The sequence below is a fragment of the Ornithodoros turicata genome, chromosome 10 (assembly GCF_037126465.1).
Source record: "Ornithodoros turicata isolate Travis chromosome 10, ASM3712646v1, whole genome shotgun sequence".
Classification (NCBI taxonomy): Eukaryota; Metazoa; Arthropoda; class Arachnida; order Ixodida; family Argasidae; genus Ornithodoros; species Ornithodoros turicata.
The window spans coordinates 15,441,950-15,461,320 of record NC_088210.1 but is presented as its reverse complement, the minus strand read 5'-3'; the positions used below and the strand labels follow the sequence as shown (position 1 = coordinate 15,461,320).

Below are 19,371 nucleotides of genomic sequence, written 5' to 3'. Positions count from 1 at the left end.
ACAGACAGGTTTGCGGTTTGGCCGTTCGATTGTTACCCTTTCGTAACGTGTCAATCGAACAATAATGTTCACACGCATGGACACACGGAGAGGATTGTGCTCGCCGCAATGAGTTCGCAACACATCAGACAGAACCGTGGAAAAGGAGGCTCTCGACTCTCGGAAAGTGCAACACCTGTGGTTCTTCCTGTGGCTATGTACCGCAGGTGTAAAGAATGGGTGAAGCCAGTGGAAGATAGACATTTGGCCACAAACAGATCAAACCTAGCAGCTGTGTGTAATGTCACGTATACGAAGCCTTGCGGTATATACTGCGCTCTAAGAACGGAGATTCTCCACGCGTGTAGCATGCTCCTATATAGCAGACTATATCATTTGGAAATGGATTCGTTTCCTTCTCTTGAATTGTTGAAGAAAAAAAAATGGTGGCGTACGCCTTTTTGGGACACTGCACTCTCAGAAAAAAAGGGTGGAGCAGTTACACCTTTTAGGAGGTAATAGTTATCGCTTATGTCGGGCCTTAAAAGGTTGCGAAGTTCTACCTGCTATCTTACTCTCAAAACAGAACTTCACCGCATAGCACGTTGTCCACCAACCATTTCAATTTTCAATTTTCAATTTTATTAGTAGTATTTGCAATACATAGTACACAGTGGGGGCCCCGTAGCATAGCTAGAGGTGGGGCCTCCAGGAAACAATCTGAATATCATTTATGTGGCGACAACATCAGCAAAAGGTATCCAATATAACGATGTACTGTCACAGTATGGGACAGAGCACAATACGCACAAAAATAAAAGAACAAACAAATTAAATAAATATAAGAAATAAAAACAACTGAGAAACAAATGAGGCGAAAAAACCCATTGCCACAAATTATAGGGTTATCGCTTCTGATTCGGTGAGCGAGGGGGGCGTACGCCTTTTGTATCAGTTTGGATACACGATAATTTCTTTTACCACCCTTTTCCACCCTTGATCAGACGCTATGTTGACTGGTAACTGTAGAAGTTACCACCTTTTCACACCCTTTTTTCTTAGAGTGTATGCCCCAACAACACCGAATATATGCTCTGGATGTGCGAATAACGGATCCGTACGTCCGATGGATATTCTGAGGATATTAATCGGACGTACGAATTCGTTAGGACATTATTCGTACATCCAGAGGATATTCAGTGTTGTTGGTGCATGTATGTGTTTGTGAGATAATCGTCACGAAAGGCTTACATTCTAAAAAAACAGAGGTGGTGGTGGTGGTGGAACTGCTTGCCGTAGTCTGCCACGCTCCAGCGGGCAACGTCACGACTATCTCAGGGGGGATCGTGCGTCCTGGGCCGACTTCACAGGGAACTGCGCCAACATTTGTCTAAAATCAGAACTTCACCCCCATAGAACGCTCATAGCCGACCGTCATCCCGAATGACATCGTTCTCACCTCTGATTTGTTGAAAACGAGAGGCGTACGCCTTTTTGTGACACTTATGCGGTTACGGACAGGCGTACGCCCCGTGCTTTAGACAGATCAAGAGTGGTAACTGTATCATATTCTGAGCAATGATTGGCCTTCAGATTGCAATGTGGCGAAGTTCTGTTTTAGGAGTTCATTTTTAGTGTACACCTGTAAAATGCCTCAGGCAAATGCAAATGCAACGCTGTAAAATGCCCGCGTACATATGTTCCAAAAGGGCGTACAACTTTTTCAGATACTTCGCGTTTTATTTTTCTTGCCAAACCAAACACTTTGCGTTTCACTCATACATGATATTCTCGGGTAAACATACACAAGCCCCCGCCACAACTTCCGGTGCCACGAAGACTTCCGGTACATCCGCCACTAATGACGCTCGAAACCAGCCACCACGCAGAATTATATCTTTCGCTTTCCTGATTTCTTTAAAACGGAAGGCGTATGCCTTTTTGTGGCATTTTGAATTGCCACAAAAAGGCGTATACGACCGTCTCTCTCCTCAAATCAGAAGCGACAATTGTATCAATCGGCACTGTGGTTGGCGCAGAGTGTGTTTCCTGTGAAACCGGATGTCGTTTTGGCACCAAACCGGAAGCAGTGAAAACGGCATGTACATAGAACTAACCGAGTGCATGACATAGTTCTCTCCCCTGTTTGTTGAAAACGGGAGGCATACACCTTTTTGTGACACCGATGCAGTTATGTTAATTGCCACGAAAAGGCGTACGCCCGGCGCCTTCTACAACTCAGGAGTGATAACGGTGTGGCTGGTCCTGAGCGGGTTATGTGGTGAAGTTCGGCTTCTAGAGTGTCCAGACCACTGGGCAAACTCTGCAAAACACTCCCGCATCACTATCAATGCAATTACACATATGAGCAATAAGAACACTACAAACTAAACACTGCCACTAAATCCCATCTACCTCAAGTCTCGTGTCACCTTATTCGTCAGCGTCCTCACCCTCATATCGCACCATTATGCAGATTACTGTCCCCTGTGTTTTTTTTTCCTCCTCTTTTCTATTGTAATTATTGATTTGTGGAATAGCAAGCCGGCACTCCGTTTGGCTGACCTTTCCTTGTCCTCTCCCCCCTTTTTTTTCTTCTGTCGATCTTCTAATAGATATATCCCCCATTGAACTTTAAAAAATGCAATTTTGTACATAACGAAATGTTTATACCACCCCTAATTTTTTAAACTCTTTTATAAGAGACCGGTCGACTTTCTCCTTGGGAAAGTTAAGTGAAAATGAAAGTGAACTGTTGCAAGATCTCTCCCTCTACCTGCATTCATTGATGGACTTTGCTTACTGCTCTGCGTGCCACTGCAAAACCACCAGCGCGTTTAATGCAATATAACATACCAAAAGCTAGTTTTAATAACTAATATAACTATTAAATCGAGGACGACACGTAAAACGATAAATATATGCCAGCGTCACGACAGTAGCCAAGATAACGTAAGGTTGAAAGTTGACGAGTAGATGGGACAACGCCGGGAAGTCCTCTATGCAATATGAGTCCACGGACTCGTAGCATGCAGCGAGCCCAATCCAGTAGAAAAGTCATCCTCCTCCTGTAATCCGCTTCCATCCTTCACCTCCTATTTCCTCTTTTTTTAATGCAAAGTAAAAAAAAAAAGTGTGTCGATAAAGAAGAAAATGTCCGCCGCGTAAAGCTTCCCGGAAGCCATGTGTCTTCTTCCCAAGACCCCTTCCACCCTTGGAAACAGGTGGCCCGCGCAGAAAACTTCGTCTGCTGCCCTCATCTTTACTTTTGCTTTCTCCTCGCACGCACCCTCTAGCGGCGGCCGGCACACGCTTGTGCGCAGAAGAGCGTTTCCTCTCGTTGCCATGACAACCCCACCTTGATTGGCAGCTCGCGAGCCCCGCCTTCCGCGTGACGTCGGGACATCCTCCTCGCCCACGACACTCCTCCCGGCAAATGTGGCGATCGTCTCAGTCGTCTGCAAACGTTCGCGCTTGCCAGGGTTTTGTTTGAAAGTCGTCAATGAAAAAGCAAATCCGTTGCTGCCACAAGCAGACATGTGTGGGTTTGAAACGTGCGAAAGTGTTTCTCTCATGTGCGACTGCGGCGGCAGTGTAGTTTCTGGTCGTGGCGCATGATATGCCGCAGGTACATCAACATGAAGATGGTGCAGTGTGCCGGGTGCGACCGTCCCATCTTGGACAGGTTCCTTCTCAACGTGCTGGACCGCTCGTGGCACGCCAAATGCGTACAGTGCTGCGAGTGTAGATGCAACCTGACCGAAAAGTGCTTTTCCAGGGACGGCAAGCTCTTCTGTAGGAACGACTTTTTCAAGTAAGGCATCTCCGTACTTACTCGGGATGTACTCGGGACGTATTTTGCACAGTTTTTTGGCTCCTTTTTCTTAACAGTTACTGCCGCCGGCTATCCAACAACGTTGATGGATGTACCCTTTAGCAATATATCTGCGATATACTATACAGTCTCTTGACAATGGCTGATACAACTCGCGAGGTACACCCGCGTTACCTGTTGTCAGGGCTCCTTGCTGTATATGTCTTAGATGCGTGACTCCTAACCCGGCGGTTTTCTGATACATACAGGCTATCACTACACCATTCGTGATTTTTGAACATTCTTATTACTTGCTTGTGCTGTCGCTTCGGGGATAGATGTTAGGTCCGAAACCAAATTGTGCTCATAACGACGGTGACATTGTGAGCATCTTAAGAGTACCCTTTTAAAGTTTTCCTCTTTAACTGCACGATGCCGTTCACTTTTAAGTGCCCGTATAAAGTAACGTGAACAATCAAGAGGGAATATATTGATTGATTGATTTTAAAAGAAAAAAATGGAGATGGTAGTCTCGAGCCACTCGGGACTGGCTACTCCAGGACGCGTTATTAATAAAAGAAAGGGAAACTACACTAACCTCGACGCTTTGAAACGCTTTGAAAGACTAAATGAGAACATCATCACCGAGCTTGTCACCAAAAGCGAAGTCTCAAGGCATATATTACATATTCCGCACACTATTCTAATTACGTATTCCGCCCGGCATCTTGTGGTATAGATTGTCCTCCTCTGGCTACCACATAGCATGCACACGGGGTATCTATAGTGCTGTGTGTTGCGCGTGCCTTACTGTATATGATCGCTGTACCCCTGGAACTCTTCTTCTTCATGATAAGAGATAACAGTAGTCAGCCAAAGTCTAATGGCTTGCTACTCTCACCTAACCCCTACCATTGTCGAACGAACATTTCGAAACTGATGCAGAAAATTTACGGCCAGCGATCTCATGCCACAGCCTAAAGTTGATTTTTTTTTAATAAACAAAACTCCATCTTTCTGATGAGGTGATGATGATGATCCAGTGATGATGATGACCAAGGTGACACGGTCTTGTAGAATAACTCGCTTTCATCCAACTGCCGAAAGATTCCGCTCGTGTAATTCGCGAAGAGTGTGGCTACTACGAGTATATATGGCGTGAAACCTCATTTTACACGCTGTGTACCCAACGGATAACTTACTTGCGCAGCATACTCAATATGCTACAATATAAAAAATAATTTTGCAACATAACACCTTCCGGTGCCAAGTGTATATAGATAATTCTGTCGCGCTAAGAACAAGAGAGATGTACCCCTGTGTTTGGACAATCATCAACAACAACAACTTTATTTTGATAATGACAGTGATTATGATTGGGGTATTTCATCGCCACATGCGTCCCCCTGCCCTACCGCTTTCCGTAATGCAAAGTATTTAAAAAAAACAAAGAGAAAGAAAGAAAACGTGATTGATTGATTGATCGAATAATAATAAAAAATATGGAGAAAACGTCATATATACACGCCGTCTACGGTCAAGAAATGACGCTCTGCGCAAACCACTTCGCCGAAATGGTACGCTCCATCTCCATACCGTGTTAACACCGCGCAGCAACTGTGGCTATAGAGCGGCGTACAGATGTGGACAGATGGAGAGAGGACAGCAGGAAGGAGTGGGGGGTTAGTATGCGTCCTGGGCCGACTTCAGGGAGAACTGTGCCGACGTTCGTCTTTGAAAGTCTTTGGGGAAAAAAAAAACTGAGGGAAAACCTCAGACAGCACAGCCGGTGGTAGGATTCGAACCCACTACCTCCCAGTGTTCAGCACGACCTTGGCTATACCGCCAACGAAATGGTATACGCGCGGTTGGAACTTGTTACGTTGAGAGGAGAAGGGGTCGTACGCCTTTCTGTGACAATTGCTATATCAAATCAAATCAATCATATTAAATTGCTATAGTAAAGAGCGTACGCTCGGCTGGAGTTATAGGAAAGAAAAATATAGAGATGGAGGCTCCTATAGAAAACACAGGAGCCGGCTATATACTCCGAAACACTATAGAAAATAAAAATCCGAGTACATCTAAAAAGTTAGAGGCTCGGCTATTTTCAATAAATCCGGTCACCTCTGTATACTCTAAGAAAAATAAGAGTAAAATGGGGAGTAATTGCAGCTTCTATATAGTCCCCTGGACTGCCCAAATACTCCCTGTTTTAGTCCCCTAACCCCGCCATTTACTCCCCAGGACTGCAAAATAGTCACTGAAAGTCGCAAATGGTCTTCCGAATGCAACAGTCTATACTTAAATATGTGCTCTTGGTCATTTTGATGGCATAAGGCTGTGTAACTCAGTCAACTTAGTAATTTTCCACCCACACAGAGCAAGAAACAGGTAGCGCTTCTTTCATCGCAACTTGTGCCCTATGTATGGCGCGAGATTTTATGTCACTCGGTATATCACATTTGACGGGTTGCTTCAAGTTATTTTCATGCATGCACACGAATTATGTACCTGGGACTCTTAGAAAAGAGCGTGAAATGCAGTCTCCACTCTGTGACATTTTTGTATTTTTTTGCGGCAATGCATTTCATCCCCAAAAGGACTAAAACTGCTCCTTTTTTTCCCCCTGAGCGTGTGATAAGCAGTGTTAGACGGTGAAGTCTTCTTTCTAGAGTGTAACTGATTTGATTTGTACAAGAAAAAACGGAGATGTTAGCCTGAGCCATTCGGGACTATAACTATATACAGTCAAACTCCTTTATAGCGAACACCTTTTTAACGAAAATACCACTACAGCAAATTTTTTTGCGGTCCCGCTGAAGCCCTATAGGTCCAATAATGAGCATCCTTTTTAACGAAAATACCTTTACTGCGAATTTTTTTTGCTGTCCCCTGAGTTTCGTTGTAACGGAGTTTGACTGTAATTGGTACGATACAATACAAAACTGTACGATTGGTAGCTTAATCGCTTTCGTGCGCTCAAAAATTTGCGCGAACGGCGGACTTGAGAAGACGCCTGGAGAATGTCGAAGAAGGTAACTCTTTTATCGCGTTCCATTGTCGGCATACCGTATACTGTTTCCGCTACTCGTTAAATGTTAACTCGAACAAAGCGGAGACCGGAAAGCGCAACGCAATGAAAGGGTGCTCATGTCCTGCACATGTGTTACATACACGTGTTGTTATCGGCTTGTAAAAAGATAAACCATATACCAGTTACTTCGTGACACCTGTGTTTATATGTAGACCACAAGTGATGCAGACTCTTGGAAAGCCCTATAAGGATTGCAAACAATTGATAGTTTTATTGCGTTAAAAAAATTAAATGGGAAAAAGTACTACTATATTTACAGTTACATTTAGGAGTCGACGTTTCGGCAGTCAGTTTCAACCGAATAATATAATATAATATTATATATATATGTATAGTTGTGGAAGGAGAAAGACGCGGACAACAGATTTTAGGGAAGTTAGGAACAGTAGTTTATTTAATGGGCAGAAATTAAGAGTTAAATGAAAAAGGGTCGACGTTTCGACAGTGGCACTGTCTTCGTCAGGACAAAAAGGGTTTTTTACAATTCCCACGACCTATATATATTATTACCTCGTTATATTATTTTATATACCTTATATAGCTTATATTGTTATTGATCGCGTATATTGTATTATAGGGCCTCGAGTTATTCGTTGTCCTGCCCCACGCACTACAGGGTATCTATATACGCTAACTATAGAATCGTTTTTTTGTTTTTTTTTAAGTAGCGGGAGCATTTTTTGCGAAGATTTTCAAGTTTTGCGGAGTTCGAAGCGATGACTGTATATTCTATACGCCAAAAGCCACACCTTACAAGGGCACCAACAACCTCCCAAGTCGACGCACTAATTTAAAAATCATTTGTCTATTGTGAAATCCGTCTATAGTTAGAGTGGACAGCCTGTATATATATAAACGTTTCGTGCCCAATAACATGCGCTAACGTTATGCAACTGATGATCACAACACTCTACAAGAAAGAAAGAAAAGAAAGTGTAATCTAAGGAGTACTTGCAGCTTTTATTGCTCTTGATTGCAATTATTCCCAATCTTAGTCCCCCTAACCCCGAAATGTATTCCCCTCCCAGCACAAGAAAAAGTCCCCATACTTCTCTTAAACTTCCACGCATGTAGTTTGGAAACTGACTAATTTTTGAGACAATACACCAAAAAGGTCTGTAATTACTTCCCTTTTATCATTGTCATTTCGTCATTCTTACACACCCCTGTGTTTTCGTGTTTTATACTGTTGTTTTCTAAATCGGGGGGAAAGTAAAAGTCGGGTACTATTTCAGGACCCGCAAATAGGGTAAAATCGTGCGAAATCGGGTGTGTGTGTGTGGGGGGGGGATATCGTTAATCGAAACACAGAAAAAAATGAGGATGATATCGGGTGGAAAAGCGGAATTTCAGGTTAAGAAAAAAAAAAAAAGCGTTTCTCGCATTTCCGACGAACGCGAAGTGCTGAGCGGTGCCTGTACTGGTGCCTCAATGTGCACTTTTCGGGGGGTTTTTACCCCGATTGACGTCAAAAAGCGGCTGATTAAATTGGTGTTACCGTGTTTAACAAACAAACAAACACACACACACACACAAGGCTCTAACTATTCTCCATCTGATTATCTCCTGTTTTTCCCCTCTCTCTCTCTGTTCCTTTGAACAATCATGGTACAATTCCACTTTTTTGTTTTAACTATACAAGGATAATTGAAATGACCAAACAAAAAAATCCCTAAGGGGCCTGGAAGAGGTACATAGCTTACTTTTGTGGTGGACAACATTGACCCACCACATCGTCGTCCCATTTATGTGTGTGTGCGTGCGCGTGGACAACATCGAGTCAGATATCGTATATCAGTGGTTCATTTTGGGACCCTGATTTCGCGGCAACTATATTTTGGGCGGTTGTATACGTACCATATGCTCTCGTCTGACACGGAATGCTTTGCCAGAACATCGAGAACTGTCTACACTGTGCATATCATAGTCCTGTAGACGCTACACTGTAAACTGAAAAACACCCTTATGGGTGTAAATGGCTTGTCCTATAACTGACACCTCTTTTTACACCATGGTCTTAGAACACCCTTTTCAGAGGGTGTATTCTGTGTAAGACACCCTATGAAAGGGTGCTTTTTCTTGAAAATGCTTTCTTTTGCACCCTTTACACCCTCCTAGAAGGGTGTTTAACTTGTAACTCAATCACTGAGTTGTTGTCCTTTTCCACAACGCGTTGAAAAGAAAAACACCGTGAAAACAATGATAGCTTCGAACATGGTGTGAAGGCACACAGACAAACGAAAAGCACTTCGAGTACTTATTCAGTTGAAAATACCGCAATCAGTATCTGAAACAGACTATATTAAATACCCGTTCGAAAGCACACTGAGTAAGGTATTAAAATACCAACAAAAAGTATGTAAAATACCTACAGTATTTTGGATACGGTACTCAAGTCTTCCGATTAGACAGCACACAAGACAAAATGACGATGTTTAAAGCAGCGAGTTCCATCCAGGGCTTTTTCTTCCTATAGGAAGAAAAAGCCCTGGATGGAACTCTTGTGATACCCACACTATATACCCATATATATATATATATATATTCTATATTATTAGGTATATTCTATATATAATTATATATTATATATATATATATATATATATATATATAATTATTCTATATTCTATATTCCATATATGATACCCACCCTCTTGTGATACCCACCACAGCTGCACACGTTCGCACGAATATCCACTTACAATCATTCGCATAATTAAGCAAACAGTAAATCTCCTCACTCACAGCGATGTAAACACCGCGTCGTTCACTCCATAACGCAATTTTCAAAAGGAATCATTCATATACTACTTTCCTCCGGAAACATTACTCTGAAAACACCTTCCACGCACAATTCATTCCCTCGTATACTACTGCGCCCTTGTGTACGTACTTGACGCGATTTCTTTTCGAAAAGTCATTATTTGTCCGACCATATATCACTGATACGTCATCATTGTTAAGCGATATATAAATGTCACTCGGTAGGACAGAAGCAGTTGGTTTCTGCACCTGCACACCGCGCTATATATGTGACACTTCGCGCCCTGCTGTTTCGCGACAAGGGGCAAAAGTTCACAGGCCTTTATGTCTATACTTGTTGTATACAGTGGATATATATAGATAAGAAGTTGTCACTTTGTTTGGGGGAAAACAAAGCGAATCGGTAAATTAAGGATATGGGGAATAGTATACACTCTTAAAAATGAACTTCACCGCATAGCACGCTCGTAGCCAACCATCATCTCGAATGATATCGTTATCTGCCCTGATTTGTTGAAAACGGGAGCCGTACGCCTTTTTTGTGACACTTATGCTGTTCATAATTGTCACAAAAAAGGCGTACGCCTACCATTTTCAACAAATCAGGGCAGATAACGATATCATTCGAGATTATGGTTGGCTAGGAGCGTGCTATGCGGTGAAGTTCATTTTTAAGAGTGTACACTCTTAAAAATGAGTTTCACCACATAGCACGCTCCTAGCCAACCATAATCCCGAATGACAACGTTCTCGTCCCTGATTTGTCGAAAACGTGGGGCGGAGCCTATTTTGTGACACTTATGCTGTTCATAATTGTCACAGAAAAGGCGTACGCCTCCCGTTTTCAACAAATCAAGGCAGATAACGATATCATTAAAGATTATGGTTGGCTAGGAGAGTGCTATGCGGTGAAGTTCATTTTTAAGAGTGTAGGCTAAAACGTGATTCCGTGATTCATCTAATCAGTCAAGAATACAAAGAAGGTGTTAACACTTTGTTATGCGCGGATTGTGTTGTCCTTCCAGGTATGCACTTCGTTACGAACAAAAGGCAGAGTTGCATAAATCACGCCCGTGTCTACAAATTATAACGCTTTCTTGTCTATACGTTGAAGTTGAAACATTCTTTCTTTGCCGCTTCCTTTTGTGTATATACCTGTGCAGAGGCATTTACTCCTGAAGATAGCGATCTCCGTTAGTTAATAAGCGTTGTATCGTTAATCAGTGTTCTGTGATACGACCGGTGTGTATTGCGTGTGTACCGAACAAAGCGCGAAAGTTGTGTGATCTATTGGGTTTAAATGTAAATTAATCTTTTGTTTCAAATGAGCCTCACCCGTGTGTGTAGTATAGTAAATGAAAGGGTCTCTTTATTGTGATGCGGAGCTTGCGATCTTTGTAAACAACAACCTAACTATGTGCATCGCATTTTTTTTATTATTATTCACTACCTCTCATTGTTCTGCGTGTACCTTAACACCTCCTTTCCTGAGTGTACATATACGATTTTTTTCTTATTTTTCGAAGCTCTAGCAACCTTTTATTTATAACCATTTTCCATTTTTGTTTGCTGCTCGAACGATAAACGATGCAGAGCGCGTTTTAAGGCGTTTGTGGCATATCGTGTCTTCATATCGTGGTAACTCATTGATTGATTATAAGAAAATGTGAGAATCACGATCATACACTCTGCAAGAAAAGAGGAACAATTTAAATTTGAGTGCTTCTCTGCTTTTTCTCTTCTATTTTATTTTTCTTATAGTGTATAGAGAACTGGTGAGTGTAGTACCCATGTGAAATTCGTTCAGTAAATCTCTCCAACACAATTTCGGGGTCATGGGACCAGACTGGGAAATAACTGCTGTGTAGGGGACTTCCTCGATTTACTTTCTTTTTTTTTTTCTCTCTCTCTCTCTCAACTCCTGATGTACGTCCGTGACGTTTCGTAACACCTGATAACAGTAGTTGTTCAACGACAAAAAAAAGTCTTTAATATTCACGGCTTTTAAGGCCTACTAAACTTATTCATAATTTGAGACAAGAGAGAAAAATTGGGGAGTTTGAGTTTGAAGATATATATATATATGTATATAAAGGAAGATATTGAATATTCGTCGCCTGACGAATTCTGCTACTCCCACAAAGATCCCCTGAAACCCACGGAAAGGAACAAGAAAAATGGGTAGTTTCGCTCCGTTGAAAAGGTTCCCGAGGTTTTGGGAGCATACATAGAATTGACTTTGGTGACTTCTGTGATGCGTTGATGACATTGGGTACAAAGCCTCTCCACTTCATCGTCAGAATATAATAGTTATTGTTGATGACATTGGCGTGTAGGTTACATTACTAGTGGACAGTTCTGAGTCACTTTTGAGGAACCCCTCGCAGATGGCGTTCACGGTCGTCACTCGGTGATCGTGTTTGAGGGCGTTGCGACGAAATTGGTGAAGGAGGCATATAGACGAAAAAGGGTGCTCTGCACATTTTCAGACTGTGTGACGTGACGACGTTACATGAGATTGCGTAATGCGTCAGTCACGTAAACGATAGGAAAGACGTAATTCTACGATAAAAATCATCGAACCAGCGCAGACTGGTAAGTGAAGTCGCGACATTGCTGCACGCCTCATCCCCAACAACATCGAATATCCTCTGGATGTACAAATAATGTCCTAACGGATTAGTACGTCCGAAGGATATTCTGAGGACATCCATCTGACGTACAAAATTCGTTAGGACATTATTCGTATATCCAGAGGATATTCGAGGTTGTTGGGGATGCGATGATTTTGTCGCTGTATATATAGCCGGAGAAATACTCACCAACTTCGTCAGCCAATTATTATGTTCAGACTTCATTTCTCATTGATGATCATGAAAGCAACTTGGGATTGCAAAAACATGCGTCTATATATGTGGGTATAGGGGTGTCTTGATTTACTGAAATTTCTGTACGACTGCCGTCTCGTCTTTCCTCCGACGAACTGAGCATTAAGAGATCAAGTGTTACGAAAAGTGTTTCAACACACAAAAAAAAAAAAAAAAAAAAGAAGAGAGAGAACAAGGTAAATATATCGAAGTAAAGTCGAAAAATAAAGTGAAGAATTATCCAGTTTCCGAGCGCTTTGACGATCAGCAGTTGTGCAACAGACAAGCAAGTGTCAAGGAACGAGTTTTCAATTTGAAAGCCGCATCAGAATGTTTTCAATCTGTGAGGGGGCACACATGCATGTTTTCGCTGTAATGTCGAACAATGAAGTGTTCACCCGAAAGCACAAACTATAAGAAAGGTCTCGCTAACCCTCTCTATCACCTTCCGAGAAAGTATCCGACGGAAATTGTTCGCACCCATTCGTGCGAAGTTAATACTTTCACATGACGAAAGCGCCATTTCAGCAGGTGTGAGCAAATGTCAACTATGTAGACAGTCGTCGAAAGGTCCGCAAAGAATTGGCGCATTTCAAACTGTAATATGTTATGATCCATCTTGCTGTATATACACCTGATATCAGAGACCTATACAGCTGTCTCTCATTCTTGATGTCTTTTTCATTTCATTTAGAATGCATAGAGGTATTTTTTTAATCGTCCGAGGAATGCCTCGATGGTGACGTCCCGCAGCTGTATGTTGACATGGCAACAAATGTAGTGATAATTTGCCATTTAACGTGTAGAGCTTACTGGGTAATATCCCCCTTAAAACAGAAATTCAGCACAAAACTCGCTGATGACGACACAATTGCACAGTAATGATACCGTTATCAAATCTAATTTGTGAAAAGTGCGGGGCGTACGCCCACTTTTGTGATAACTAATATAACTGCATAAGTGTAAAAAAAAATGCATTTTTCCACAAATCAGCCGAGATAACGGCATTGTTTTTCGGCAAGGTTGTCCTTCAACGGTGAAGTTTGGCATGTGGATGATGAGTAATTAATGACATTACATCCCTGACCTTCACTCTAAAAACTAGACCTCACCGCACGACACTAGAGCGTGAAAATCACAATATTGGTCCAGTTCCACTATCCAGGTGCATTACGCAAGTGTATACAATAGTATGTGACAAACCCGCGAAGGTCACCTGTGGTGCTTGCATTGAAGTTTGTAACGTGCGTTCGTCTGACGTTCTCACAAATAGTGAACGAAATGTGTCACCCATTTCTACTATTATTTAGACTAGTTATTTATTTAGACTACTTATTTATTTAGACTAGACTACTATTATTTAGCCAACGGCATCGCTATCGCTGTTGATTTATTGAAAATAGGATGCGTGCGCCTCTCTTCTTCTTCTTCTTCTTTTTCATTCTGCATTAACTGTCCTAAAAAGGCGTCTATAACCCATTTTTTCCAGTCAGGAAACAGAACGATATCATATCTGAGTAACGATTGGCTCCACGAGATGTCACCAAGCTCAGAACCAATCTCTATGCAGAAAGAGGGGGGTACTCCATTTAGTGGCAATTTGACTGTATATTAATTGTCACAAAAATCCGTACACGCCGCTCATTCTTCAAATCAGGGGCGCTAACTGTAACACTCAGCGCAGTGGGCATGGTCTTCAGTGTGTTACGCGGCAAAGTTCTGTCTTTACACCGTGTATTCACACGAGCGATATCCTCACGGAAGATTCTAGTGGAAGAAAAAGCACAAAAATCTGCTCACCCCAAGTTCCGTCTCTTGGAACTTGCATTCGCGCGGTGCTGGGATATCGGGAGTGGCGCATTGCCCACTTAGCAGACGACACCGTCAGCGTCTTTTCCTGTCGTTTGCTACGGAATGTCTTGCGGATATTCCCCACGGTTAGCAGTGTACGTGAGGACACGACGTTGAGCGCTCGCACTCACGTAACAGAAGAAAGCTATGACGTTTCTCGCATCTTCTGCCGGGTGTATTGTGGGGAATGTCGAGGTCACGTGATTTGGAAACGAAGCCAAACGCCCGCCATTGTGCGACAACTGTCACGTACGTAAAAACGCTCGAAAATGTACGCTCCCAAAATAAAATAAACCAAAATGAAAATGGCTTCTGTCTTCCGTCGTGATAGCAGACGACACCCCCGCACAGACAACCGTGCTGCGGTTCCTGCATGTTGTTCGCTCGCCTTAGCACAGAGGCAGGGAATGAAGCGTGTCATCATACGCTGCAGGAGCCCGCTTTCTACCAATGTCTTCCACAAAAGAAAGCAGAATTGCAACCATGAGGCAATAATAAAGCACGGGGTTTACAGGTGCACTCTTAAAAATGAACTTCACCGCATAGCACGCTCCTAGCCAACCATCATCTCGATTGATTTCGTTATCTGCCCTGATTTGTTGAAAACGGGAGGCGTACGCCATTTTTGTGACAATTATGAACCGCATAAGTGTCACAGAAAAGGCGTACGCCTGCCGCTTTGAACAAATCAGGGCACATAGCGATATCATTCGAGATAATGGTTGGCTAAGAGCGTGCTATGCGGTGAAGTTCATTTTTAAGAGTGTGTAGATATGAATGTGTCAGGTGATGCAAATGTATTTTGTGCAACGCTCGCTTTTCAAACGATCCCTTACGCGTGGCTTTAACGCACATTCATATTTTTCGTTGTTAGTCCAATCCAATCCAATCCAATCCAAGTTATTACACGAATGATCGAGATGTGCTGAACGTATTCTTTGGAAACAGAACTTCACCACTTAAGGGGGAATCACCTGAATGCATTCCCTATGGGGATAACATCGTTCTCTCCCACACGTTGAATTTGTTCAAAACAATATGCGTACGCCCGTTTGTGACAATTTTTGAGCTTTGTTAGTGCCCACAAAAAAAGGCGTACGCCCCCACAAATAAGGAGTTATAACGGTACTCTTGAAAAACAGAACCGCATAACATGCTCCTAGCCAACCATTATCGCGAATTACATCGTTCTCTCCCATGACTTGTTGAAAACAAGAGGCGTGCGTCCTTTTGTTACAATTACGCAAGTGCGTTAGCTGCTAGAAAAGGGGCGTACGCCGCGCGCTTTCAAAAATTCAGGAGTGATAACGGTATCATTGTGCACAATAGTTGGCCTTCGGCGTGCTATGGCGTGAAGCTTTAAGAGTAGAAGCGATGAAAGGATGGATGTGTAAAGGAAAACGTGACCCGAAACAACGCGTCCTGGAGTAGCCAGCCCCGAGTAGTTTGGAACTAACATCTTCATTTTTTTAAACCAGCCAATCAATCAAAGGAAAATGTGAAGATGGTAGATACGTCTACACTCATTAGAAAAAAAGTGCGTTGAAACTCCCTTTTTGGGGACTACACATATATCGACATATATAGCCACATATATATCACTCCCTTCGGAGTGTACATACAATTACTCTCCATTACCCTCGTTAAGGAGACTCCACAGCGGGAGCGATACATATATGTGGCATAGGTGTACTCCCCCCCCCCCCCCCCGCCCAAAGAAAACGGGAATTACAGCTCACCCTTTTATTTTATTTTTTAGTTTTTTAATAGTGTACCCCACCAGCTCCCGTGGCGTATAGTGGTTAAGATGGATCGATCGCTTTCCACGCTGAGACTGGGAGGTGACACGGGTTCGAATCCAGTCATCCAGCTGTGTTGTCTGAGGTTTTCGGAAGACTTTCCAGACGAATGTCGTCACAGTTCCCCCTGAAGTCCGCCCAGGACGCGTACTAACCCCCCTGTCCTCCTCTCCTTTCTGCTGTCCTCTCTCCATCTGTCCACATCTGTACGGCACTCACAGCCACAGTTGCTTCGCGGAATTTAAAAAAAAATAGTGTACCCCAACACTCTTAAAAATGAACTTCACCGCATAGCACGCTCCCAGCCAACTATAGTTCCGAATGATATGGTTATCTGCTCTGATTTGTTGAAAACGGGAGGCGTACGCCTTTTTTGTGACACTTATGCGGTTCATAATTGTCACAAAAAAGGCGTACGCCTCCCGTTTTCAACAAATCGGGGAAGATAACGATATCATTCGAGATGATGGTTGGCTAGGAGCGTGCTATGCGGTGAAGTTCATTTTTAAGAGTGAAGGGATAGCTGCCAATGTTCCAGCTTTATCGTCATGGACTCCTTCGAATAAACGTATAAGCGTCCGTCCCTCCTCACCAACAATCTCACCGTTTTCGAATCAATCGATCAATCACGCTTATATGGGAGCCTTCGTTGGGTTGCCATTAAAACGAGAAAAACGTTGCAACTTCTCGCGCGCTCGGAATGTCGAAAGGTGTACACAGGTGCAAATATAACGCCGCACGCACATCAAGCCTTCGTGCACATGGTGTCTAGACATGCGCATATCCCAGGGGCCCTTCTTCGCGAGGTATTATCGACAGCGTGCACGTAACGTATATATATATTGTCGCAACATTATAGAGCGAAACACTTGCCTTCGCCTCCAGACGTTAGGTTATCAAGTACGAAGTGAAACAAAAAAATAAAAAATGCGGAGAACATAGTCTCCTTCAGAGAACAGCCCATTGTACTTTGCGAGTGCAGCTGAGATCCATTCTCCTGTCTCGAAATATGATCCGACGACGTGAGATTTGCGGTGAGCGTTTTGTTTCTTTTTTATTTATTAGTTTCTTTTTCTCCAGCTATAATCTGCGGCTGTTTGGATATCCGACTGGGAGTTTTTTGCTTTTTTTTTTTGCTTTCGTGTTAGCGCCGCGAAGCAACTGTGGTTATGAGGGGCATGCAGACGTGGACAGATGGAGAGAGGACATCAGGAAGGAGTGGGGTGACAGGGGAGTTAGAATGCGCCGGTGCCCAGTGGTATGATTCGAACCCACCACCTTCCAGTCAGCACGACACCAATGATACCGACTGGGAGCATATATACACTACATATGACAAGGATAATGATTTTTCTTTTAAAAATCAATCAATCAATCAGGATAATGAGACGTCAACGACACTTGAGTCCGTTGCGCACATCGCGGTTTTAAGTGCGCTTATCACGAACGCGGTCTTGAAATTTTTACTGTTGTCAATGCTGGGAGCAGCATGCCCTGATGGGACATAATGATAATTCATGATAATTCGCGGTGAGACAATTATATGTGCGCATGAGCGCATGTATAATGCATATGCGGGGCATGCATATTTCTAAATCGTCGAGACTGATACCACACACTGTAAGAAAAAAAGGGTGTGAAAAGGTGGTAACTTCTATATAGTTACTCCCTACACTCTTAAAAATGAACTTCACCACATAGCACGCTCCTAGCCAACCACCATCCCGAATGACAACGTTCTCGCCCCTGATTTGTTGAAAACGGGAGGAAGAGCCTATTTTGTGCCGTATGGCCACAAAATAGGCTCCTCCTCCCGTTTTCAACAAATCTAGGACGAGAACGTTGTCATTCGGGGTGATGGTTGGCTAGGAGCGTGCTATGTGGTGAAGTTCATTTTTAAGATTGTAGGTCGACATAGCGTCTGATAAAGGGTGTAAAGGGTGGTAAAAGCAATTATCACGTAACCAAATTCTACAAAAGGGCGTACACCTACTCCTCGCTCACCGAATCAGAAGCGGTAACCCTACACTCTTAAAAATGAACTACACCACATAGCACGCTCCTAGCCAACCATAATCTCGCATGATATCGTTATCTTTCGTCATTTGCTGAAAACGGGAGGCGTACGCTTTTTTTTTGTGACAATTATGAACAGCATAAGTGTCACAAAATAGGCTCCGCCCCATGTTTTCAACAAATCAGGGACGAGAACGTTGTTATTCGGGATGATGGTTGGCTAGGAGCATGCTATGTGGTGAAACTCATTTTTAAGAGTATCATTCGTAGGTATAGCAGGTGGAACTTTGCAACCTTTTAGGCACAACATATGCAGTTTTGCAACATTTGCAATTTTTAACGTTATTCCGATACATTTAGGCCCTTCACGTATTGAGGGTTAACTCTAAGCTAAACAACTTTAAATAATGCATAATGTAAAACCCCGAGACTAGGGGTTGTTGTTCCCCCGAACTGACAATTTTTGTCCTCAACTGGTTGTTCCCTTCGCTCTGTTTGTGTATATATTTGTTGTATGTGAAGTAAAATTTTCAGCTGTGTTTGAGACTTCGTGTTGTGTCTGTCCTTTCGTGTTCCCTAGTCTCGGGGTTTTACATTATGCATCATCTTCACCAGCTCGCTTGCTTCTTAGCCATTTTTTCATTGTCAACTTTAAATAATCTCATAGAAGATTCACCCCTTTCACGTAACGACTTCATTCTATACAGATTGCAGCAGGAGGGAAACAAAAAGACTGAAGAGAAGCACGAAGGGCATATCTCACTTCTCCAATGCTCTTTCTTTGTACTGGCGCCAGAATATTTACTGCACTCCCCTACTTGCTGTTCGCGTTATATGAAGCAGAAACCACGATTTCATATTCTGCTCTTGCTTGCACTAGGTTTGTTATGTCTCGTACATGGCGGGATAATTCCAAGAAAGACGTTGATGAGAAGATTTGAAAGGACAATGGTCAGAACCGCACTGTCGAAATCAGATATCATTGCATTACGCCTAACAGATTGTTCGGTAGGGAATAATTAGATTGCACGATGACAAGGTGTTGGTGATTACGACACGATTCTGAACACGAAATAATTGGTTCTCTGCGACAAATATGACTTTTCTTTTTTGTGAGTTTTGATATATGAGAGTGTTCAAAGGTATTCATATAAGGCACCAGCTGCAACCGAACATTCGCTGCAG

General features: G+C 42.8%; 1 protein-coding gene across 2 annotated transcripts in view; it reads left to right on the top strand.

Moving 5' to 3' along the window:
- Positions 1–3,416: 3,416 nt before the first annotated feature.
- The window catches only part of LOC135370633 (LIM/homeobox protein Lhx1-like), a 121,697-nt gene continuing 105,742 nt past the window's right edge, over positions 3,417–19,371 (top strand). For both annotated transcript variants that reach the window (XM_064604418.1, XM_064604417.1), the window contains exon 1: positions 3,417–3,793. In XM_064604418.1, the coding sequence (XP_064460488.1) occupies positions 3,594–3,793 (200 nt within the window). In that variant the 5' untranslated portion in view covers positions 3,417–3,593. The remainder of the gene's footprint in view (positions 3,794–19,371) is intronic.